The 24,642-nt window shown below is 47.4% G+C and overlaps 1 protein-coding gene across 2 annotated transcripts in view; it reads left to right on the top strand.

Moving 5' to 3' along the window:
- Positions 1-5,740: 5,740 nt before the first annotated feature.
- Positions 5,741-24,642, top strand: part of LOC124019740 (E3 ubiquitin-protein ligase arih1) — a 30,365-nt gene continuing 11,463 nt past the window's right edge. Inside the window, exons 1-11 of one of the 2 annotated variants that reach the window (XM_046335160.1) lie at positions 5,741-6,216; positions 7,278-7,345; positions 7,762-7,906; positions 8,600-8,692; positions 9,028-9,083; positions 10,850-10,916; positions 11,254-11,360; positions 11,625-11,667; positions 12,487-12,558; positions 12,861-12,991; positions 14,926-14,983. In XM_046335160.1, the coding sequence (XP_046191116.1) occupies positions 5,941-6,216; positions 7,278-7,345; positions 7,762-7,906; positions 8,600-8,692; positions 9,028-9,083; positions 10,850-10,916; positions 11,254-11,360; positions 11,625-11,667; positions 12,487-12,558; positions 12,861-12,991; positions 14,926-14,983 (1,116 nt within the window). In that variant the 5' untranslated portion in view covers positions 5,741-5,940. Of the gene's footprint in view, positions 6,217-7,277; positions 7,346-7,761; positions 7,907-8,599; positions 8,693-9,027; positions 9,084-10,849; positions 10,917-11,253; positions 11,361-11,624; positions 11,668-12,486; positions 12,559-12,860; positions 12,992-14,925; positions 14,990-24,642 lie in introns of both variants that reach the window. The other variant, XM_046335159.1, reaches the window with a different exon arrangement.

The following is a 24,642-nucleotide window of genomic DNA, read 5'->3' as shown; positions in this document are numbered from 1 at the left end:
AACCAGGTAGGCTAGTTTTATTTAACCAGGTAGGCTAGTTGAGAACACCTTTATTTAACCAGGTAGGCTAGTTGAGAACACCTTTATTTAACCAGGTAGGCTAGTTGAGAACACCTTTATTTAACCAGGTAGGCTAGTTGAGAACACCTTTATTTAACCAAGTAGGCTAGTTGAGAACACCTTTATTTAACCAGGTAGGCTAGTTGAGAACACCTTTATTTAACCAGGTAGGCTAGTTGAGAACACCTTTATTTAACCAGGTAGGCTAGTTGAGAACACCTTCATTTAACCAGGTAGGCTAGTTGAGAACACCTTTATTTAACCAGGTAGGCTAGTTGAGAACACCTTTATTTAACCAGGTAGGCTAGTTGAGAACACCTTTATTTAACCAGGTAGGCTAGTTGAGAACACCTTTATTTAACCAGGTAGGCTAGTTGAGAACACCTTTATTTAACCAGGTAGGCTAGTTGAGAACACCTTTATTTAACCAGGTAGGCTAGTTGAGAACACCTTTATTTAACCAGGTAGGCTAGTTGAGAACACCTTTATTTAACCAAGTAGGCTAGTTGAGAACACCTTTATTTAACCAGGTAGGCTAGTTGAGAACACCTTTATTTAACCAGGTAGGCTAGTTGATAACACCTTTATTTAACCAGGTAGGCTAGTTGAGAACACCTTTATTTAACCAGGTAGGCTAGTTGAGAACACCTTTATTTAACCAGGTAGGCTAGTTGAGAACAAGTTCTCATTTGCAACTGCGACCTGGCCAAGACATTGCAATTAGAGATGAAACAATAGAGGATTAACACTCATGCTAACTTGATAAAGTCATTTCAATATGAAACGGATGTGAAACGGCTAGCTTAGTTAGCGGTGTGCGCTAAATAGCGTTTCAATCGGTTACGTCACTTGCTCTGAGACCTTGAAGTAGTAGTTCCCCTTTCTCTGCAAGGGCTCTTGTGGAGTGATGGGTAACGATGCTTCGAGGGTGAATGTTGTCGTTGTGTGCAGAAGGTCCCTGGTTTGCGCCCGGGTATGGGTGAGGGGACGGTTTAAAATTATACTGTTACAAATACAAGAGTAATGTCCTTCACATCACTGACAGAAGTATATAGGACTTCATGTTTTACAGTGTTTTGACAATTCTCTAGTTATTGTTCCACTCTATCAGGTTACGAACCAGGACTCTGCTGATTCCAACCAATTCACCACAAAACCAATTCACCACAAAACCAATTCACCACAAAACCAATTCACCACAAAACCAATTCACCACAACACCAATTCACCACAACACCAATTCACCACAAAACCAATTCACCACAAAACCAATTCACAACAAAACCAATTCAGCATAAACCAATTCACCACAAAACCAATTCACCACAAAACCAATTCACTACAACACCAATTCACCACAAAACCAATTCAGCATAAACCAATTCACCACAAAACCAATTCACCACAACACCAATTCACCACAAAACCAATTCACCACAAAACCAATTCACCACAAAACCAATTCACAACGAAACCAATTCACCACAAAACCAATTCACCACAACACCAATTCACCACAACACCAATTCACCACAAAACCAATTCAGCATAAACCAATTCACCATAGCAGTGTGGCTTGTGACCATGCACCGAGCCCTCACACTCCAGTCCTGGCTTACTCTAGCCTTCCCAGGCCAGCGGAGAGTTAGCCATGTAGGCCAGGCCTGGCTATGTAATGAGGAACCTACCTGGGCTGTCACCTGAGCTGTACCTCTCCCCGCGAGGCCGTCTGGGCCGGGCTCCTGTAACCTTGCTCCTTGTCTTATCTCCCATTGTAACCTGGCTGTTATAGCCTCTCTCTCATGATGGATGATGTTCCTGTCTGATTACAGCAGGACAAAACACCCAGAGATCACCTATCTACTGTATAGCCAAAAGGCCAAGTCTTCCAGCCCTCATCCACTCTGCCAGGGGACCAAGTCCTCCAGCCCTCATCCACTCTGCCAGGGGACCAAGTCCTCCAGCCCTCATCCACTCTGCCAGGGGACCAAGTCCTCCAACCCTCATCCACTCTGCCAGGGGACCAAGTCCTCCAGCCCTCATCCACTCTGCCAGGGGACCAAGTTCTCCAGCCCTCATCCACTCTGCCAGGGACCCAAGTCCTCCAGCCCTCATCCACTCTGCCAGGGGACCAAGTCCTCCAGCCCTCATCCACTCTGCCAGGGGACCAAGTCCTCCAGCCCTCATCCCCTCTGCCAGGGGACCAAGTCCTCCAGCCCTCATCCCCTCTGCCAGGGGACCAAGTCCTCCAGCCCTCATCCACTCTGCCAGGGGACCAAGTCCTCCAGCCCTCATCCACTCTGCCAGGGGACCAAGTCCTCCAGCCCTCATCCACTCTGCCAGGGGACCAAGTCCTCCAGCCCTCATCCCCTCTGTCAGGGGACCATGTCCTCCAGCCCTCATCCCCTCTGTCAGGGGACCAAGTCCTCCAGCCCTCATCCACTCTGTCAGGGGACCAAGTCCTCCAGCCCTCATCCACTCTGCCAGGGGACCAAGTCCTCCAGCCCTCATCCACTCTGCCAGGGCACCAAGTCCTCCAGCCCTCATCCACTCTGCCAGGGGACCAAGTCCTCCAGCCCTCATCCACTCTGCCAGGGGACCAAGTCCTCCAGCCCTCATCCACTCTGCCAGGGGACCAAGTCCTCCAGCCCTCTGCCAGAGGCAGAAGAAGTTAGTTGGCCCTGGCCCCTGCTACAAGGGCTATGATTGGAAATGCACTTAAATAAACTCTTTTGTCAAGGTGTCAAAACATAATGGAAGAGTTTTTATAGGTGACTGATCATGGATAATCAAGGAAGGCACACTCATCGAATCTCTTTCAGATTTGAGCTAAATTTATTTAGAAATAAATGTAATCGATTGATCGAAAGATTCTTCATTACAAGGAAATCAGCACAGAAACCCACTATCTATATCATGTACCCCTGATAAGATACAGACAGAGAGGAACAACTCTCCCGAGTACTAGATAGGAATAGACTAGAGTTCTGTATGGTGCGAGCTGAGGAAAAACCCACAGGAAGGAAAAACACAGAGTATAAATGATTCAAAAACAGTCTCCTCCTCTGAGATCAGGTCACTGTCCTGCCTCGTATAAATCAGATTGGGAACCTGCTCTTTTTACCTGAGACACTGAGTCCCATCTCTCTATGCCCCCGGTGAGGACAGACGGGTCATTATCCATGCCACAGGGGACAAAGACGAGCCGGCACCCGATTCCCCCTCTGCCCCGTCGCCGGGCCGGTGTCTGGTTACAGCGGCAACGACACACGGCAACCCCGGGATGTTGCCGGGGCCCGGGTTCATCTCTGACCTCGGCGAGAGGTAGGTCGCTCACCAAATCACATTAAAGTTTCAGAAGGCCCAAAGGTCCCAGTCAGCAGTGTTAACAGCACCATTGTCCCCCAGTCCTCCCGGCTCAAAGGACCAGTGTAACGTGGCACTTGTATGTCCCCCTCACTGCCACCCCCCTGGATCTCACAGATAGAGTATCCCTGCCGATGCACAGAGGGAGGTGTGTCTTTGTATGTGTTCACCTAGGGGGGCTGGCATCCTAGCAGGGGATACATACATATTTTTGTTTCAATCCCATTTTTTTTTTTTTGCGGGGGGGTGAAGTGCTAAATGGCATATATTAAGTGCTTGTGTTGAGACGGAGACTGAGCGGTTAGTGATGTGTTGTTGTGTTAGGAGGAAAGTCCAGTTCATGCTTTAACGGGATGTGATCAGGCTCTGTCTGGTGTGGCTCAGATCAGGGGATTTCTGTGATTGAAGGTGTATCACATTAAACCTGCTCCTGTCTCATGTAATCACAAGAGCACAGAGACAAGGTCAAATGTATTTCCCTGTACTGTACCGTTACTATGAGCTCATCCTTCTACACACAACTGTAAATCTACATACACATTCACTATCAGTTTTTTGTGTTACCCAATCAGGTTGCTTTACCAAACTAGATTTTATTGTAATCTGCAAAATGACAAAATATCAAAACATTTTCCTCAGCTGGCGGGCAAGAGAAATGTCCACTCTCTTTAAGAGAACACAATATTGGTCTACTTGGGCTGTGTTTATACAGGCAGCCCAATTCTGATATTTTGCCCAATTATGGGCAAAATAAATAATCTGATTAGTCAAAGGACCAATTAGTTTAAAAATCTATCAGAATGTTGCAATCGCTTCTGTTTGGTTGCCTCAACAGGTTGCAACCGATATTTAGCAGCACTATGTATAAAGATCACACCATGGACATCTGTTATATAAAATCTGTAAATCTCTAAGACCCGAGGGTTAACTACTGTTGACTGTTACAATGGGAGATAATGCAATGATTATTGCTTTGGGTTTTCTTTTTCTCGACAGCATGAAAACAAACTGTATTTGCACCAAACAAAAGAACACCTGCTACAGATATTGTGCCGATCACAGCAAAGGATATTTTAGTAACAGCAGATGATTTATAACAGTGGAAAGATTCAGTTGATTTATTTGTAGTTGGGATTGCAGCCAGCATTGGAAAAAGTAATACTACAAACAATGAATACGAAATCAAGCAGCTATCAGTCACACGTCTCCCCGAAAAACAAACGTGGAGTACAGAGACCCAGGCCACTCCATTCTGCTTTCAACTACCATTCCTCAACATATAATGTGTTGGCTCAAAGACTCTTTTGAGAGTCTTTGAGCCAACACAAAATAAAGTAATTATTAAGATAGAATCGTTTAAAAAAAACTGTGACCACAAAACCTGAAACACACAATATGCCTCAATTCACAGAGGTCTCTGAGGATGTGTAATAGTTCTTGAAAACAGTCTGGTTATTCATCATCCGGTATTAAAAACCCAGATATACTCAAAGGTGATTTATGTGAATTAAAGATGCCTAGTGATTCCACATTTTGCTAAACAGTAGAGTTAAAAACATTTGAAGACTACATATACAATTATTGCAAGATACTTGCAAAATTAATACTGCAAAATTAGATTAGCCTACTTATGTTCTATAACATTACCGCAACACTATGCCCTCAGCCACAGGCTATGGAGCGGATTGCTGTCAGTCACACTACATTAAATCCAATGCAGGTCAAAAGTTTTAGATTTAACTCTGTGCTGCCATCTAGTGGTAAGGTGTCTACATACACACTCACTCTGTTTGCAAGATTCACCAGTGTAATTATAAACAGGCCCTATATAATGTCTCATGCGCTTACATGTGATATAATGTGATTGGCTCCAGCATTACAATATGATACAAAACTAAATATATTAAAACGACAATGTATCCATTGATTGTAATGGGTATGTCAATACTGTATTTTGGGGGGGTAATAGGATTATTGTGTCCATAGTACATAATGTCTTACACAGGAATATAAATAACCAATGTTTGTTGAATTATTTATCATGAAGGATTAGGCTCATTTAAAAGAAGGTCAAATTCACTAGAGAAAAAAACAACACAAGGGTGAATGTCAGCCTTATATATATATATATATATTATAATAAAGTATAATCATTTGTTAAAACATTCCATTGCTGTCTTCAAATAAATATCAGTGCTCTTTGATGAGTTTGAAGTGTTTGTACATCTCTTGCCTTGGACAAGTCCTTTCCTTATATTATTTTTTTTGACGTAACGCGTCGGTCCGTTTGACGCGTCGGTCCGTATGACGCGTCGGTCCGTATGACGCCGCATCTCTTTGTTGGTCCAGCGGCAGCTGCGCTCATGTTGTTGTAGCGACTCTCTCTCTCTCTGGAAATATTTTTTCTCTTTCGAAATATTTCGTCTCTTGTTTTCGTCGCGGTCCTGTACACATCCTAGTATCTATAGCGTTTGGTAATCATACCTTGACACAATATCAAGTTAAATCCGAGTAATGGACTCAGACGAAGGGTACAATTATGAATTCGACGAGGAGGAAGAGGAATGCAGCGAAGACAGCGCCGAGGAGGATCCCGAAGACGACACCCTGGAAGTGGAGTTGGACGATCCGGTTGTGGCCGGTGGAGAACGAGATGAATGTGGGGAGACCGGAGGCAGTGGCCTGGGACCCGGTCAAGACGAAGAGGATTATCGGTTCGAGGTTTTGACCGCTGAACAGATCCTTCAGCATATGGTCGAGTGTATCCGGGAGGTCAATGATGTCATCCAGGTGAGGGGTGAAGGAAAGGCCGAGGATGTCGGGTCTCGGTAGGCCGCAAATTGTAAAAAAAAACGTAAACAGCTCATTAATTACCGATTTAGGTGTACTTGTCCATCACAAACAATCGTAGGTGACTGTAAAACCTCAACGTATGTTTGTTAGCTAACCTTTACCTAACTATAGTTACAAACTAGTAACCTTAGTTTAGGTACTGTAGCTAAATTACTCCCGACTTCCATTTCAAACAAACTGTTACTGTAGCTAACTAAATGAATGGTATCTGTCTGGTAGGGAAGATGACAAAATGTTTTCTCTTTTAGTTTAGTCAATTAAAGGTTAGCTAACGAACCAATAGCATCATGTTATATCTCTTGAATGACAACGAGATATATAAGAGTGAGTTGTCAACTGTGCCAAGATGCTGACCCAACTAGCTACAATAAGATGAAATAAAGCAATCAATAATAATAACTATGAGACCCAGCCAGAGAGAAAACCTAGCTCGTTTGGCTAGTCATCTTTGTCATTATCCCCTGTTGCCTCCAACGTAGCTATTACAACACTGTCATCAACAGTATGTGTCTACTAATCATGGCATCAAAATGGAGAAAGTAGCTAATGTTACTGAGCTATTTAGGATTTCAACAAAAACCCTATCATCCCCTCCCTCCCTGTGTGTCCACAGTTTCACCTGGATTATCAACTAGATCACTTTACTATCTTTACTTTCCACTGTCTGATTTTAGTTGAGGCCTGTGCGCCTGAAACAACATGGCTGAAAACCTTGATTCCCACTTCTGTCAGCCACTGAGTTTGTCTGCAATGAATTGCAGATTTTTATTTATAAATCCTATTATTATTATTAGACACATTTTGAACAATTAATAGCCTTTTATTTTGTCCGTGTAACTGACATGACCGTACTGCTAGTTACCGGTTAGTGTATTATAATCCAATGCTAAATAGCTAGCTAGTTAAGAGGCTGTCTTTTAATAACAGTTATGAAGCTTTCCCGGAGGCCATATAAATGTGTATTTTTGCCTCCTCATTTTTGTGTTACTCTTCTCTAGAACCCTGCAACGATAACAAGAATACTTCTTAGTCACTTCAATTGGGACAAAGAGAAACTGATGGAAAGGTTAGTCGTGACATTGGCTCTCGTATGATTTTTTGATTGTTTTTGTTTTAAAAAAACAGTGTCATCTTCTTGGCTCTATTAGTGCCATCATTGTGTTAGGTTAGGTGGTCTGTTGAATGGCCATATGGTCTGGTATTACATTTACATTTAAGTCATTGAATAGACAGCATTGATCCAATGAATTGTCTGTTTACCAATTTCCCTGCAGACCCTTTTCAATGCTCCATTTGCGCTATGAGATCTGACAGAGGTTTCACCTTTGTCTTGGTGCTCTAGTTTGACTATGACTTATTGCCTTTCTATGTAACCGTTTGTTCTAGCATGACCCTAAAGACCCTATTCTAGTGAATAATACACCAGCCAATTAAAGTAGCGTGTTTCCCAGCCAGTGATGGTGACATGTCTTCTCTCACTAGATATTTTGATGGGAACCTTGACAAATTGTTCTCGGAATGCCATGTCATCAACCCCAGTAAGAAGTCGAGGACACGGCTGATGAACACGAGGTCCTCTGCTCAGGATCTTCCCTGTCAGATCTGCTACCTGAACTACCCAAACTCGGTCAGTACCCTACTCTGAAGGGAGAGATGCACGACACCCTATCCACTAGGCAGTAGTGTACATCTGAAAGGATCAGGCCATGCCAAGTCAGATCTCCTACCTGAACTACCCAAACTCAGTCAGTCAGTATTATGAAGGGAGACACCCCCTAGCCTCTAACCAGCCTCTAACCCTTACCCCCTAGACTCTAACCCGCTAACCCTTACCCCCTAGCCTCTTACCCCTTAGCCTCTTACCCCCTAGCCTCTTACCCTTACTCCCTAGCCTCTTACCCACTAACCCTTACCCCCTAGCCTCTAACCCATATCCCATAGCCTCTAACCCATACCCCCTAGCCTCTTACCCCCTAGCCTCTAACCCATACCCGCTAGCCTCTAACCCATACCCCCTAGCCTCTAACCCATACCCCCTAGCCTCTAACCCATACCCCCTAGCCTCTAACCCATACCCCCTAGCCTCTAACCCATACCCCCTAGCCTCTAACCCATACCCCCTAGCCTCTAACCCATTACCCCTAGCCTCTAACCCATTACCCCTAGCCCCTAACCCATACCCCTAACCCATACCCCCTAGCCTCTAACCCATACCCCCTAGCCTCTAACCCATACCCCCTAGCCTCTAACCCATACCCCCTAGCCTCTAAGCCTTACCCCTTAGCCTCTATGACTGAAACTTCATCTTCCTCTCCCACAGTACTTCACTGGCCTGGAGTGTGGACACAAGTTCTGCATGCAGTGTTGGGGTGACTACTTGACTACCAAAATCATTGAGGAGGGGATGGGACAGGTAAGCACCACAAACACCTTTGTTGTTTAACCAGAGAAAAGAGCCTTACGGTAAGAATCCCTTGGTGGGCGGGGCCTGGCAAGAGGTCAGCAGGAAGTAGTCAAGAAGGAAGCAATGCAATAGCACAGACAAAACGTTAAAACAATGACCTTTGACCAAGCGCTTATTCATACATACATACATTCATACACACAGCATGTATGTATGTATCGTTACCATGGACTGTAAACTTTTATTCCGACTCAGGAAAAGCAATCATTGGGCTTTTTGTTGAGATGTGGAAAAAAATCTCACCAATGTTTCCTTTCTCTTTCTTTAAACAACAACAAAAAAAGACGATTTCCTGCCCTGCTCACAGCTGTGATATATTGGTGGACGACAACACAGTCATGTAAGTGTTACGTCGCTGTCGCTTTACATTCCACAGCAGGTAGACTAGCGGTTACAGCGTTGGGACGGTCACTGAAAGGTTGCTGGTTTCCAAATACCCGCGCCGTCAAGATGAAAAATCTGTCTGTGCCCTTGAGCAAGACACTTAACCCCGATTTGCTCCAGGGGCTCCTTACTACTATGGAGGACCCTGTAAAAAAACAACACATTTCACTGCATCTATCCGCTCTGTGACAGTAAAGCTTTTATTTATTTATTTATTTATTATTATTATGTTTCAACATTACATACACGCTGCTAGTTCTACTCGCTGCTAGTTCTACACGCTGCTAGTTCTACACGCTGCTAGTTCCACACGCTGCGAGTTCCACACGCTGCGAGTTCCACACGCTGCGAGTTCCACGCGCTGCTAGTTCTACACGCTGCTCACTCTACACTCTGCTAGTTCTACACGCTGCTAGTTCTACCCGCTGCTAGTTCTACCCGCTGCTAGTTCTATATGCTGCTAGTTCTACACGCTGCTAGTTCTGCACGCTGCTAGTTCTGCACGCTGCTAGTTCTGCACGCTGCTAGTTCTGCACGCTGCTAGTTCTCCACGCTGCTAGTTCTACACGCTGCTAGTTCCACACGCTGCTAGTTCCACACGCTGCTAGTTCCACACGCTGCGAGTTCCACACGCTGCGAGTTCCACGCGCTGCTAGTTCCACGCGCTGCTAGTTCTACACGCTGCTCACTCTACACTCTGCTAGTTCTACACGCTGCTAGTTCTACACGCTGCTAGTTCTACCCGCTGCTAGTTCTACCCGCTGCTAGTTCTACACGCTGCTAGTTCTACGCGCTTCTAGTTCTACCCGCTGCTAGTTCTACGCGCTGCTAGTTCTGCACGCTGCTAGTTCTGCACGCTGCTAGTTCTGCACGCTGCTAGTTCTACACGCTGCTAGGTCTACACGCTGCTAGTTCTACACGCTGCTAGGTCTACACGCTGCTAGGTCTACACGCTGCTAGTTCTACACGCTGCTAGTTCTACACGCTGCTAGTTCTACACGCTGCTAGTTCTACACTAGTTCTACACGCTGCTAGTTCTACACGCTGCTAGTTCTACACGCTGCTAGTTCTACACTAGTTGTACACGCTGCTAGTTCTACACGCTGCTAGTTCTACACGCTGCTAGTTCTACACTAGTTCTACACGCTGCTAGTTCTACACGCTGCTAGTTCTACACGCTGCTAGTTCTACACTAGTTCTACACGCTGCTAGTTCTACACGCTGCTAGTTCTACACGCTGCTAGTTCTACACTAGTTCTACACGCTGCTAGTTCTACACGCTGCTAGTTCTACACGCTGCTAGTTCTACACGCTGCTAGTTCTACACTAGTTCTACACGCTGCTAGTTCTACACGCTGCTAGTTCTACACGCTGCTAGTTCTACACTAGTTCTACACGCTGCTAGTTCTACACGCTGCTAGTTCTACACGCTGCTAGTTCTACACGCTGCTAGTTCTACACGCTGCTAGTTCTACACGCTGCTAGTTCTACACGCTGCTAGTTCTACACTAGTTCTACACGCTGCTAGTTCTACACGCTGCTAGTTCTACACGCTGCTAGTTCTACACGCTGCTAGTTCTACACGCTGCTAGTTCTACACGTGAAAGTTGAAGATGTAGAGTAGCAGATGAGTTTTATAAATCACATTTTTTTGTTTTGTTGTATGTGTTCAAATCCAGTACATTTTAATGATCATTTGAAAACCTAATGATTTTCCTATAGGAGACTGATCACAGAGTCCAAGGTGAAGTTGAAGTACCAACACTTGATTACCAATAGTTTTGTAGAGGTAAGATGTGTAATGTTCTTCATTGATTATATACGCACGCACACACACACACACACACACACACACACACACACACACACACACACACACACACACACACACACACACACACACACACACACACACACACACACACACACAGCATCTTGTGCTTTACATGGAGATGTCTGTACTCTAAAATACAATGTAGCTGTTTTCCATGTAAACCTAGCTGTGAGAATATTGAATCTGTTCTTCAGATGTTAGATCATCTTGCTTGTTTGGGAGAAGAGGAGGATTGGCATGTATTCCTTCTGCTTGTATCCCGTTTCTCATGCTCCTGTCCTCTCGTCCTCAGTGCAATCGACTGTTAAAATGGTGCCCAGCGCCAGACTGTCATCACGTAGTCAAAGTCCAGTACCCAGATGCTAAGCCTGTGAGATGCACATGTGGCCGGCAGTTCTGGTAAGAGACAAGCCATACCATGACTTACATTCCTTGCTTAATGGTTTTGTTTGTTGTACATCACACGTTCTCTGGTATGTAAAAGACCCATCTACCACTAATACTCACACAGGAGACGTCTTGATTTTATTCACACACTGTTCTCAAAACGCATGATGATATCTCCTGCCGTTGTCACACAAATGGAATCCTATATAATAGGAAAAAAAGGCATTGATTTTAATGGTTACATGTGGATCTTTATTTCAACCCAATTCATTGCAGCTTCAATTGTGGCGAGAACTGGCATGATCCCGTCAAGTGTAAGGTATGTCACAACAGAGTCTAAATGCAACCCTCCCTGTCAGTGGTAATGTAATAGTGGTCAGACGCTGTCCACAAAAACAACTCTAACCCTTACCCCATATACATTTAATGTACTGTAGGTCTGACAGGATAGGTGGTGGTAGCTTCACCTTGTCCCCTGGTAGGATAGGTGGTAGCTTCACCTTGTCCCCTGGTAGGATAGGTGGTGGTAGCTTCACCTTGTCCCCTGGTAGGATAGGTGGTGGTAGCTTCACCTTGTCCCCTGACAGGATAGGTGGTGGTAGCTTCACCTTGTCCCCTGGTAGGATAGGTGGTGGTAGCTTCACCTTGTCCCCTGGTAGGATAGGTGGTGGTAGCTTCACCTTGTCCCCTGGTAGGATAGGTGGTGGTAGCTTCACCTTGTCCCCTGGTAGGATAGGTGGTGGTAGCTTCACCTTGTCCCCTGGTAGGATAGGTGGTGGTAGCTTCACCTTGTCCCCTGGTAGGATAGGTGGTGGTAAGCTTCACCTTGTCCCCTGGTAGGATAGGTGGTAGCCTCACCTTGTCCCCTGGTAGGATAGGTGGTAGCTTCACCTTGTCCCCTGGTAGGATAGGTAGAATGGTCACCATATTGCTTATCCTTTCAGTTCTCCACTAGTGACCAATGGGTTGGTTCTAGACTGGGCCCGAGTCTACACATTCATGGTTAGTGGTAAAGTGTTCTTGGGACAGAGGTCCCCTGACATGAACATAGTTATACTGTAATATAGTTACATTTATCAAACGAAGATTGGTTTACTTTGAACTTGTTGTATTGAATATCGTTGTTGTAATCTTTCAGTGGTTGAGGAAATGGATCAAGAAGTGTGACGATGACAGCGAGACGTCTAACTGGATCGCAGCCAATACAAGGGTATTTAAAAAGGCTTTGCTCTAAATTACAATCCTGGTCTGTTTTTTTATGCATCACTTGTGTGTCCTTCCCACGAAACCAGGTAGATTTGTATTTTTAGTATCTCTTTAAGCATTTTAGGACTGGTTTCCCCCAGATACAGATTACGCCCTATTCCTGGACTAAAAGCATTCTCGGTGGATATTCTAGGCTTAATCTGTGTCAGGGAAACTGGCTCTTACATGTTGCTCTATAGTGCTGCCGCTGTGCGAACGATGGACTGTTACTGAGCCCCCATCTCTGCTTGGCCATCTGTCCCTCAGGAGTGCCCCAAATGCCACGTGACCATTGAGAAGGACGGCGGTTGCAACCACATGGTGTGTCGGAACCAGAGCTGCAAGGCAGAGTTCTGCTGGGTCTGCCTGGGGCCCTGGGAACCACACGGCTCTGCCTGGTGGGTGGGTGGGGGATCTACCTCCTACTGACTAGTGCTATTTTACTGGAAGCCTATGGGTATCTGACTAAACTAGCATGCTAGTAAGATACCCATAGACTTAACCCACGCAGTCATTGTAAGAATTTGTTCTTAACGCTAGTTAGAGGTAGTTTCACGAGCTAATGCTAACTTCCTTCATACTGGCCACAGAAACGTAAAAGGGTATCGGCGAGTTCATTTGACTCTGGGGGAAGTTGATTAATGACCTCACTGCCAACATTCAGAAGTATCCCTTTTAGATTCCATTATTGTCCTTCTGCTTTATCCCAACACCCCAGAAAGACACATACAGGTTGGAGCGGGGGGGGGAGGGGGGCTGCCTTACTTGGGCAGGTGTTGTGGTGGGGGTTAGAGGCCAGGGGGTATGGGTTAGAGGCCAGGGGGTATGGGTTAGAGGCCAGGGGGTATGGGTTAGAGGCCAGGGGGTATGGGTTAGAGGCCAGGGGGTATGGGTTAGAGGCCAGGGGGTATGGGTTAGAGGCCAGGGGCTATGGGTTAGAGGCCAGGGGCTATGCGACTTCAAATGTGTGTGTGTGTATATACACTGCTCAAAAAAATTAAGGGAACACTAAAATAACACATCCTAGATCTGAATGAATGAAATATTCTTATTGAATACTTTTCTTTACATAGTTGAATGTGCTGACAACAAAATCACATAAAAATGATTAATGGAAATCAAATGTATCAACCCATGGAGGTCTGGATTTGGAGTCACACTCAAAATTAAAGTGGAAAACCACACTACAGGCTGATCCAACTTTGATGTAATGTCCTTAAAACAAGTCAAAATGAGGCTCAGTAGTGTGTGTGGCCTCCAGCCACATGAGGTCTTGCATTAGGAACCCAGGGCCAACCGCACCAGCATATGGTCTCACAAGGGGTCTGAAGATCTCATCTCGGTACCTAATGGCAGTCAGGCTACCTCTGGCGAGCACATGGAGGCCCCCAAAGAAATGCCACCCCACACCATGACTGACCCACCGCCAAACCGGTCATGCTGGAGGATGTTGCAGGCAGCAGAACGTTCTCCACGGCGTCTCCAGACTCTGTCACGTCTGTCACATGTGCTCAGTGTGAACCTGCTTTCATTTGTGAAGAGCACAGGGCGCCAGTGGCGAATTTGCCAATCTTGGTGTTCTCTGGCAAATGCCAAACGTCCTGCACGGTGTTGGGCTGTAAGCACAACCCCCCCCACCTGTGGACGTCGGGCCCTCATACCACCCTCATGGAGTCTGTTTCTGACCGTTTGAGCAGACACATGCACATTTGTGGCCTGCTGGAGGTCATTTTGCAGGGTTCTGGCAGTGCTCCTCCTGCTCCTCCTTGCACAAAGGCGGAGGTAGCGGTCCTGCTGCTGAGTTGTTGCCCTCCTATGGCCTCCTCCATGTCTCCTGATGTACTGGTCTGTCTCCTGGTAGCGCCTCCATGCTCTGGACACTACGCTGACAGACACAGCAAACCTTGCCACAGCTCGCATTGATGAGCTGCACTTCCTGAGCCACTTGTGTGGGTTGTAGACTCCGTCTCATGCTACCACTAGAGTGAAAGCACCGCCAGCATTCAAAAGTGACCAAAACATCAGCCAGGAAGCATAGGAACTGAGAAGTGGTCTGTGGTCCCCACCTGCAGGACCACTCCTTTATTGGGGGTGTCTTGCTAATTGCCTACCTGTTGTCTATTCCATTTGCACAACAGCATGTGAAATTTATTGTCAATCAGTGTTGCTTCCTAAGTGGCCAGTTTGATTTCACAGAAGTGTGATTGACTTGGAGTTACATTTTGTTGTTTAAGTGTTCCCTTTATTTTTTTGAGCAGTGTATATTGGGACTAAAATGTTTTTTTTGTGTTTTTTGTCCTCTCACTAATTCCTAGCTCTGTGTTTATTGTAGGTACAACTGCAACCGCTACAATGAGGATGATGCCAAGGCAGCGAGGGACGCCCAAGAGGTAACAGTGAGTCATGGTGTCTTTAGTGTTCCTCACTGTAGACTAGAATCACAACACAGTCCGGGTCTTTGTTGACCATCATGTATAATGATAGACGTATTTCCTCATTCCCACAACAGTTCAGTGATGGTGTAGTGGTGGCTATGCTAGTGATGGCTATGCTAGTGGTGGCTATGCTAGTGGTGGCTATGCCAGTGGTGGCTATGCCAATGGTGGCTATGCCAGTGGTGGCTATGCTAGTGATGGCTATGCCAGTGGTGGCTATGCTAGTGGTGGCGTGATGGTGTATTTGTGGCTATGCTAGTGGTGGCTATGCTAGTGATGGTGTAGTGGTGGCTATGCTAGTGATGGTGTAGTGGTGGCTATGCTAGTGATGGTGTAGTGGTGGCTATGCTAGTGATGGTGTAGTGGTGGCTATGCTAGTGATGGTGTAGTGGTGGCTATGCTAGTGATGGTGTAGTGGTGGCTATGCTAGTGATGGTGTAGTGGTGGCTATGCTAGTGATGGTGTAGTGGTGGCTATGTAGTGATGGTGTAGTGGTGGCTATGCTAGTGGTGGCTATGCTAGTGACGTGCAGTGGTGGCTATGCTAGTGACGGTGCAGTGGTGGCTATGCTAGTGACGGTGCAGTGGTGGCTATGCTAGTGATGGTGTAGTGGTGGCTATGCTAGTGATGGTGTAGTGGTGGCTATGCTAGTGATGGTGTAGTGGTGGCTATGCTAGTGATGGTGTAGTGGTGGCTGTGTAGTGGTGGCTATGCTAGTGACGGTGCAGTGGTGGCTATGCTAGTGACGGTGCAGTGGTGGCTATGCTAGTGACGGTGCAGTGGTGGCTATGCTAGTGACGGTGCAGTGGTGGCTATGCTAGTGATGGTGCAGTGGTGGCTATGCTAGTGATGGTGCAGTGGTGGCTATGCTAGTGATGGTGCAGTGGTGGCTATGCTAGTGATGGTGTAGTGGTGGCTATGCTAGTGATGGTGCAGTGGTGGCTATGCTAGTGATGGTGTAGTGGTGGCTATGCTAGTGATGGTGTAGTGGTGGCTATGCTAGTGATGGTAACGTGGCTATGCTAGTGATGGTGCAGTGGTGGCTATGCTAGTGACGGTGTAGTGATGGCTATGCTAGTGACGGTGCAGTGGTGGCTATGCTGGTGACGGTGTGGTGGTGGCTATGCTGGTGACGGTGTGGTGGTGGCTATGCTAGTGGTGGCTATGCTAGTGGTGGTGTGGTGGTGGCTATGCTAGTGGTGGTGTAGTGGTGGCTATGCTAGTGATGGTGTAGTGGTGGCTATGCTAGTGATGGTGTAGTGGTGGCTATGCTAGTGATGGTGTAGTGGTGGCTATGCTAGTGACGGTGTAGTGGTGGCTATGCTGGTGACGGTGCAGTGGTGGCTATGCTAGTGACGGTGCAGTGGTGGCTATGCTAGTGACGGTGCAGTGATGGCTATGCTAGTGACGGTGCAGTGGTGGCTATGCTAGTGACGGTGCGGTGGTGGCTATGCTAGTGATGGTGTGGTGGTGGCTATGCTAGTGGTGGCTATGGTGGTGGCGGTGTGGTGGTGGCTATGCTGGTGACGGTGTGGTGGTGGCTATGCTGGTGACGGTGTGGTGGTGGCTATGCTGGTGACGGTGTGGTGGTGGCTATGCTGGTGACGGTGTGGTGGTGGCTATGCTAGTGGTGGCTATGCTAGTGGTGGTGTGGTGGTGGCTATGCTAGTGGTGGTGTAGTGGTGGCTATGCTAGTGGTGGTGTAGTGGTGGCTATGCTAGTGATGGTGTAGTGGTGGCTATGCTAGTGATGGTGTAGTGGTGGCTATGCTAGTGATGGTGTAGTGGTGGCTATGCTGGTGATGGCTGTAGTGGTGGCTATGCTAGTGATGGTGTAGTGGTGGCTATGCTAGTGATGGTGTAGTGGTGGCTATGCTAGTGATGGTGTAGTGGTGGCTATGCTAGTGACTGGGGAGTGGTGGTGTAGTAGTGGCTATGCTGGTGGCTGTGTAGTGGTGGCTATGCTAGTGACTGGGTAGTGGATATGCTAGTGACGGTGTAGTGGTGGCTATGCTGGTGGCTGTGTAGTGGCGGTGTAGTAGTGGCGGTGTAGTGATGGCTATGCTGGTGGCGGTGTAGTGATGGCTATGCTGGTGGCGGTGTAGTGATGGCTATGCTGGTGGCTGTGTAGTGGTGGCTATGCTGGTGGCTGTGTAGTGGTGGCTATGCTGGTGGCTGTGTAGTGGTGGCTATGCTGGTGGCTGTGTAGTGGTGGCTATGCTGGTGGCTGTGTAGTGGTGGCTATGCTGGTGGCTGTGTAGTGGTGGCTATGCTAGTGGCGGTGTAGTGGTGGCTATGCTAGTGGCGGTTTAGTGGTGGCTATGCTAGTGATGGTGTACTTAAGCAATAAGGCCAGAGTGGGTGTGGTATATGGCTAATATACCACGGCTAGGGACTGTCCATAGGCATAGGCATGGTATATTGGCACTATACCTCACCCCCCGAGGTGCCTTATTGCTATTATAAACTGGTTACCAACGTAATTAGAGCAGTAAAAATAAATGTTTAGTCATACCTGTGGTATACCACGGCTGTCAGCCAATCATCATTCAGGGCTCGAACCACCTAGTTTATAATGGTGGTTATGCTTGTTATTGGGTACTGGTGGTCATGCCTGTTATGGCGTACTGGTGGTTATGGCGTACTGGTGGTTATGGCGTACTGGTGGTTATGCCTGTTATGGCGTACTGGTGGTTATGCCTGTTATGGCGTACTGGTGGTTATGCCTGTTATGGCGTACTGGTGGTTATGCCTGTTATGGCGTACTGGTGGTTATGCCTGTTATGGCGTACTGGTGGTTATGCCTATTATGGCGTACTGGTGGTTATGCCTGTTATGGCGTACTGGTGGTTATGGCGTACTGGTGGTTATGCCTGTTATGGCGTACTGGTGGTTATGCCTGTTATGGCATACTGGTGGTTATGGCGTACTGGTGGTTATGCCTGTTATGGCGTACTGGTGGTTATGCCTGTTATGGCATACTGGTGGTTATGGCGTACTGGTGGTTATGCCTGTTATGGCATACTGGTGGTTATGGTGTACTGGTGGTCATGCCTGTTATGGTGTACTGGTGGTTATGCCTGTTATGGCGTACTGGTGGTTATGCCTGTTATGGCATACTGGTGGTTATGCCTGTTATGGCGTACTGGTGGTTATGGCGTACTGGTGGTTATGGCGTACTGGTGGTTATGCCTGTTATGGCGTACTGGTGGTTATGCCTGTTATGGCGTACTGGTGGTTATGCCTGTTATGGCGTACTGGTGGTTATGCCTGTTATGGCGTACTGGTGGTTATGCCTGTTATGGCGTACTGGTGGTTATGCCTGTTATTGCGTACTGGTGGTTATGCCTGTTATTGTGTACTGGTGGTTATGCCTGTTATTGCGTTCTGGTCGTTATGCCTGTTATGGCGTACTGGTGGTTATGGCGTACTGGTCGTTATGCCTGTTATGGCGTACTGGTGGTTATGGCGTACTGGTGGTTATGGCGTACTGGTGGTTATGGCGTACTGGTGGTTATGGCGTACTGGTGGTTATGGCGTACTGGTGGTTATGCTTGTTATGGCGTACTGGTGGTTATGCCTGTTATGGCGTACTGGTGGTTATGCCTGTTATGGCGTACTGGTCGTTATGCCTGTTATGGCGTACTGGTGGTTATGGCGTACTGGTGGTTATGGCGTACTGGTGGTTATGGCGTACTGGTGGTTATGCCTGTTATGGCGTACTGGTGGTTATGCCTGTTATGGCGTACTGGTGGTTATGCCTGTTATGGCATACTGGTGGTGGTTGTACTAGTGGGCGGGGGGGTTGTACTAGTGCACGGGGGTTGTGTTAGTAGTTATACTAGTGGTGGGTGGGTGGGCTGGTGGTTATACTAGTAGTGGTGGGTGGGTGGGCTAGTGGTTATACTAGTGGGTGGGTGGGCTAGTGGTTATACTAGTGGTGGGTGGGTGGGCTAGTGGTTATACTAGTGGTGGGTGGGTGGGCTAGTGGTTATACTAGTGGTGGGTGTGTGGGCTGGTGGTTATACTACTAGTAGTGGTGGGTGGGCTAGTGGTTATACTAGTGGTGGGTGGGTGGGCTGGTGGTTATACTACTAGTAGTGGTGGGTGGGCTAGTGGTTATACTAGTGGGGGGTGGGCTAGTGGTTATACTAGTGGTGGGTGGGTGAGCTAGTGGTTATACTAGTGGGGGTGGGTGGGTGGGCTAGTGGTTATACTAGTGGGGGTGGGTGAGCTAGTGGTTATACTAGTGGGTGGGTGGGCTAGTGGTTATACTACCAGTAGTGGTGGGTGGGCTAGTGGTTATACTAGTGGGGGGTGGGCTAGTGGTTATACTACTAGTAGTGGTGGGTGGGTGGGCTAGTGGTTATACTACTAGTAGTGGTGGGTGGGCTAGTGGTTATACTAGTGGGGGGTGGGTGCTAGTGGTTATACTACTAGTATTGGTGGGTGGGTGGGCTAGTGGTTATACTACTAGTAGTGGTGGGTGGGCTAGTGGTTATACTAGTGGGGGTGGGTGGGCTAGTGGTTATACTAGCTAGTAGTGTGGTGGGTGGGCTAGTGGTTATACTACTAGTAGTGGTGGGTGGGTGGGCTAGTGGTTATACTAGTGGGGGGTGGGCTAGTGGTTATACTACCAGTAGTGGTGGGTGGGCTAGTGGTTATACTAGTGGGGGGTGGGCTAGTGTTTATACTACTAGTAGTGGGGGGTGGGCTAGTGGTTATACTACTACTAGTAGTGGTGGGTGGGCTAGTGGTTATACTACTAGTAGTGGTGGGTGGGTGGGCTAGTGGTTATACTACTAGTAGTGGTGGGTGGGCTAGTGGTTATACTAGTGGGGGGGTGGGCTTGTGGTTATACTACTAGTAGTGGTGGGTGGGTGGGCTAGTGGTTATACTACTAGTAGTGGTGGGTGGGCTAGTGGTTATACTAGTGGGGGTGGGTGGGTGGGCTAGTGGTTATACTAGTAGTGGGGGTGGGTGGGCTAGTGGTTATACTAGTGGGGGGTGGGCTAGTGGTTATACTAGTGGGGGGTGGGCTAGTGGTTATACTAGTGGGGGGTGGGCTAGTGGTTATACTACTACTAGTAGTGGGGGTGGGCTAGTGGTTATACTACTACTAGTAGTGGGGGTGGGCTAGTGGTTATACTAGTGGGGGTGGGTGGGCTAGTGGTTATACTACTAGTAGTGGGGGGTGGGCTAGTGGTTATACTACTACTAGTAGTGGTGGGTGGGCTAGTGGTTATACTAGTGGGGGGGTGGGCTAGTGGTTATACTACTAGTAGTGGGGGTGGGCTAGTGGTTATACTACTAGTAGTGGTTGGTGGGCTAGAGGTTATACTACTAGTAGTGGGGGTGGGCTAGTGGTTATACTACTACTAGTAGTGGTGGGTGGGCTAGTGGTTATACTAGTGGGGGGTGGACTAGTGGTTATACTACTAGTAGTGGGGGGGGGTGGGCTAGTGGTTATACTACTAGTTGTGGGGGTGGGCTAGTGGTTATACTACTAGTAGTGGGGGGTGGGCTAGTGGTTATACTACTAGTAGTGGTGGGTGGGCTAGTGGTTATACTACTAGTAGTGGGGGTGGGCTAGTGGTTATACTACTAGTAGTGGTGGGTGGGCTAGTGGTTATACTAGTGGGGGGTGGGCTAGTGGTTATACTACTAGTTGTGGTGGGTGGGCTGGTGGTTATACTACTAGTAGTGGTGGGTGGGCTAGTGGTTATACTACTAGTAGTGGTGGGTGGGCTAGTGGTTATACTACTAGTAGTGGTGGGTGGGCTAGTGGTTATACTAGTGGTGGGTGGGCTAGTGGTTATACTACTAGTAGTGGTGGGTGGGCTAGTGGTTATACTAGTGGTGGGTGGGCTAGTGGTTATACTAGTGGGGGGTGGGCTAGTGGTTATACTAGTGGTGGGTGGGCTAGTGGTTATACTACTAGTAGTGGTGGGTGGGCTAGTGGTTATACTAGTGGTGGGTGGGCTAGTGGTTATACTACTAGTAGTGGTGGGTGGGCTAGTGGTTATACTACTGGTTATACTAGTGGTGGGTGGGCTAGTGGTTATACTAGTGGGGGGTGGGCTAGTGGTTATACTACTAGTAGTGGGGGTGGGCTAGTGGTTATACTAGTGGGGGGTGGGCTAGTGGTTATACTAGTAGTAGTGGGTGGGCTAGTGGTTATACTACTAGTAGTGGTGGGTGGGCTAGTGGTTATACTAGTGGGGGGTGGGCTAGTGGTTATACTAGTGGTAGGTGGGCTGTTACAGTTGAAGTGGAGCTAGTGGTTATGATTTTTCAATACCGTGGAGGGGATACCTTTTATTTTTTATTTTTTTTGTTTAATGACTTACAACAATACTGAATGAACACTTAATGAACACTTAAGTCAGGCTTGTAGACCTTGCTCGCACATGCTTTTTCAGTTCTGCCCACAAATTTTCTATAGGATTGAGGTCAGGGCTTTGTGATGGCCACTCCAATACCTTGACTTTGTTGTCCTTAAGCCATTTTGCCACAGCTTTGGAAGTATGCTTGAGGTCATTGTCCATTCGGAAGACCCAAGCTTTATCTTCCTGACTGATGTCTTGAGATGTTGCTTCAATATATCCAAATAATTTTCCTGCCTCATGACGCCATCTATTGTGTGAAGTGCACCAGTCCCTCCTGCAGCAAAGCACCCCCACAACATGATGCTGCCACCCCCGTGCTTCACGGTTGGGATGGTGTTACATTTACATTTAAGTCATTTAGGACGCTATATAAAGAGCGACTTACAAATTGGTGCATTCACCTTATGACATCCAGTGGAACAACCACTTTACAATAGTGGTCTAAATATTTTAAGGGGGGGGGGGTGAGAAGGATTACTTTATCCTATCCTAGGTATTCCTTAAAGAGGTGGGGTTTCTAGTGGGAAGGTGGTGATTGTATCCTGGGCTAGGGGTTATACCATAGTGGGGGTTTTGACTGGCTAGTGGTTATACTAGTGGTAGGGAGGCGAGCAGGCCAGAGGTGGATGACTAGTGCCCTTATAGTGGGGATCAGTGGAGGTAGTGGTTATACAGCTAGTAAGCACCATGGTCTTGTAGGGATGGGCTAGTGGTTATACTAGGAGCGGGGTGGGCGTGAGAGAACTAGTGGAACACTAGGTGGGCTGGTTATACTACGTTCTGGATGAGTTGTGGGCTAGTGGTTATACCCAGCCAGTGTTGCAGTAATCCAGGGGAGATGCTAGTGGTTAGGACTACGCCGCTTCCTGTGTGAGGCAGGGTGGGCTAGGATGGTGTATAGCATGAACTAGTAGTGGTGGGTGAGCTAGTGGTTGTCCAGGATCACTACTAGTAGGAGGACACAATGGAGTTGTCAACCGTGATGGCTAGTGGGCAGTCCTTCCCCGGGAGGAAAAGCTAGTAGTGGTGGGCTGAGGTGGTGATCCGTTACACTATATGTCTGCCAGACATGCAGTGCGAGTGGTCATCAGAAGGGGGGCTAGTGGTTATACTCTGTAGATAGGAGAGACCATGTGAGGTTATGACAGAGCCAAGTGACTTGGTGTATACTACTAGTAGTGGGGGACACCAGTGGTGAGAGCGCGTGGTGAGGAGACAGATTCTACCTGGTAGGAGCGACCTAGGACGCAATAGTGGAGATGGGCAACTGGAGAGGGTGGAGAGGAGGATCTGATGGTTCACAGTATCGAAGGCAGCCGATAGGGAAGGATGAGCAGAGGTTATTAGCTTTAGTGGTGCGGAGCGCCTCCGTGATACAGAGAAGAGCAGTCTAGTTGAATGACTAGTCTAAACCTGACTGATTTGGATCAAGAAGGTCATTCTGAGAGCTAGTGGTTGACCAAGGACGGCACTCAAAAGTTTTGGAGAGAAAAGAAAGGGGATACTGGTCTGTATTGTTGACATCGGAGGGATCGGTGTGGGTTTTTTCAGAAGGGGTGCAGTCTCGCTCTCTTGAAGTTAGCCACGGTCAGGGATAAGTTGATGAGCGAGGTGAGGTAAGGGAGAAGGTCTCCGGAAATGGTCTGGAGAAGAGAGGAGGGGATAGGGTTTGTTGGGCGGTGGCCGTCACAAGACGAGATTTCATCTGGAGAGAGAGGGGAGAAAGAGGTCAGAGCACAGGGTAGGGCAGTGTGAGCAGAACCAGCGGTGTTGTTTGACTTAGCAAACGAGGATCGGATGTTTCTTCTTTTCAAAATGGTTGACGAAGTCATCTGCAGAGAGGGAGGAGGGGGAGGGGAGGAGGATTCAGGAGGGAGGAGAATGTGGCAAAGAGCTTCCTAGGGTTAGAGGCAGATGCTTGGAATTTAGAGTGGTAGAAAGTGGCTTTAGCAGCAGAGACAGAGGAGGAAAATGTTTGCCAGGTCTGCCCAGGCAAATTTTCTCCATTTCCGGATTGATGTTCTGTGAGCTTTGTGATGTCAAGCCACGGAGCGGGAGGGAGGACCGAGCCTGGAAGATGACTTTGTTGTCAAAGGATGCAGAAAGGGAGGAGAGGAGGGTTAAAGCAGAATCATTTTTTGAGCAGAGGGAAGAGATGATTGGAAGAGGAGAGAGTAGCGGGGGAGAGAGAGCGAAGGTTGGGAGGCGCGATACCATCCGAGTAGGGGCAGTGTGGGAAGTGTTGGATGAGAGCGAGAGAAAGGATACAAGGTAGTGGTCGGAGACTTGGAGAGTTGCAATGAGGTTAGTGGAAGAACAGCATCTAGTAAAGATGATCCAAATATTTTCCTGCCTCATGGGGGAAGGTGATCAAAAGAGGAGAGGAGTAAAGAAGGAGGCAGAGAGGAATGAGTGGTGTGGGGAGGTTAAAGTGCCCAGAACAGTCCCTCCTGCAGCAAAGGACCCCCACAACATGATGCTGCCACCCCCGTGGGGACCTGGAGGGTTGGGATGTTGTTCTTCGGCTTGCAAGCCTACCCCTTTTTCCTCCAAACAAAACAATGGTCATTATGGCCAAACAGTTCTATTTTTGTTTGCTGTTGCAAACCGTAGTCTGGCTTTTTTATGGTGGTAATTTTGGAGCAGTCTGAGCGGCCTTTCAGGTTATGTCGATATAGGACTCGTTTTACTGTGGATATAAATACTTTTGTACCTGTTTCTTCCAGCATCTTCACAAGGTCCTTTGCTGTTGTTCTGGGATTGATTTGCATTTTTCGCACCAAAGTACGTTCATCTCTAGGAGACAGAACGCGTCTCCTTCATGAGCACTATGACGGCTGAGTGGTCCCATGGTGTTTATAGTTGCGTACTATTGTTTGTACAGATGAATGTGGCACCTTAAGGTGTTTGGAAATTGTTCCCAAGGATGAACCAGACTTGTGGAGATCTTGGCTGATATTATTTTATGAGGTCTTGGCTGATTTATTTTGAGTTTCCCATGATGTTAAGCACTGAGTTTGAAGGTAGGCCTTGAAATACATCCACAAGTACAGCTCCAATTGACTCAAATGATGTCAATTAGCCTATAAACTTCTGACCCACTGGAATTGTGATACAGTGAATTATAAGTGAAATAATGTGTCTGTAAACAACTGTTTGAAAAATTACTTGTCAGGCACACAGTAAATTTTGTTATTGTGTTCTAGTGGTGGTGGTGGTGCTGCTG

The sequence above is a fragment of the Oncorhynchus gorbuscha genome, unplaced genomic scaffold (assembly GCF_021184085.1).
Source record: "Oncorhynchus gorbuscha isolate QuinsamMale2020 ecotype Even-year unplaced genomic scaffold, OgorEven_v1.0 Un_scaffold_662, whole genome shotgun sequence".
Classification (NCBI taxonomy): Eukaryota; Metazoa; Chordata; class Actinopteri; order Salmoniformes; family Salmonidae; genus Oncorhynchus; species Oncorhynchus gorbuscha.
The sequence above is the reverse complement of the archived record's forward strand: the minus strand, read 5'-3'. Positions and strand labels throughout refer to the sequence as shown.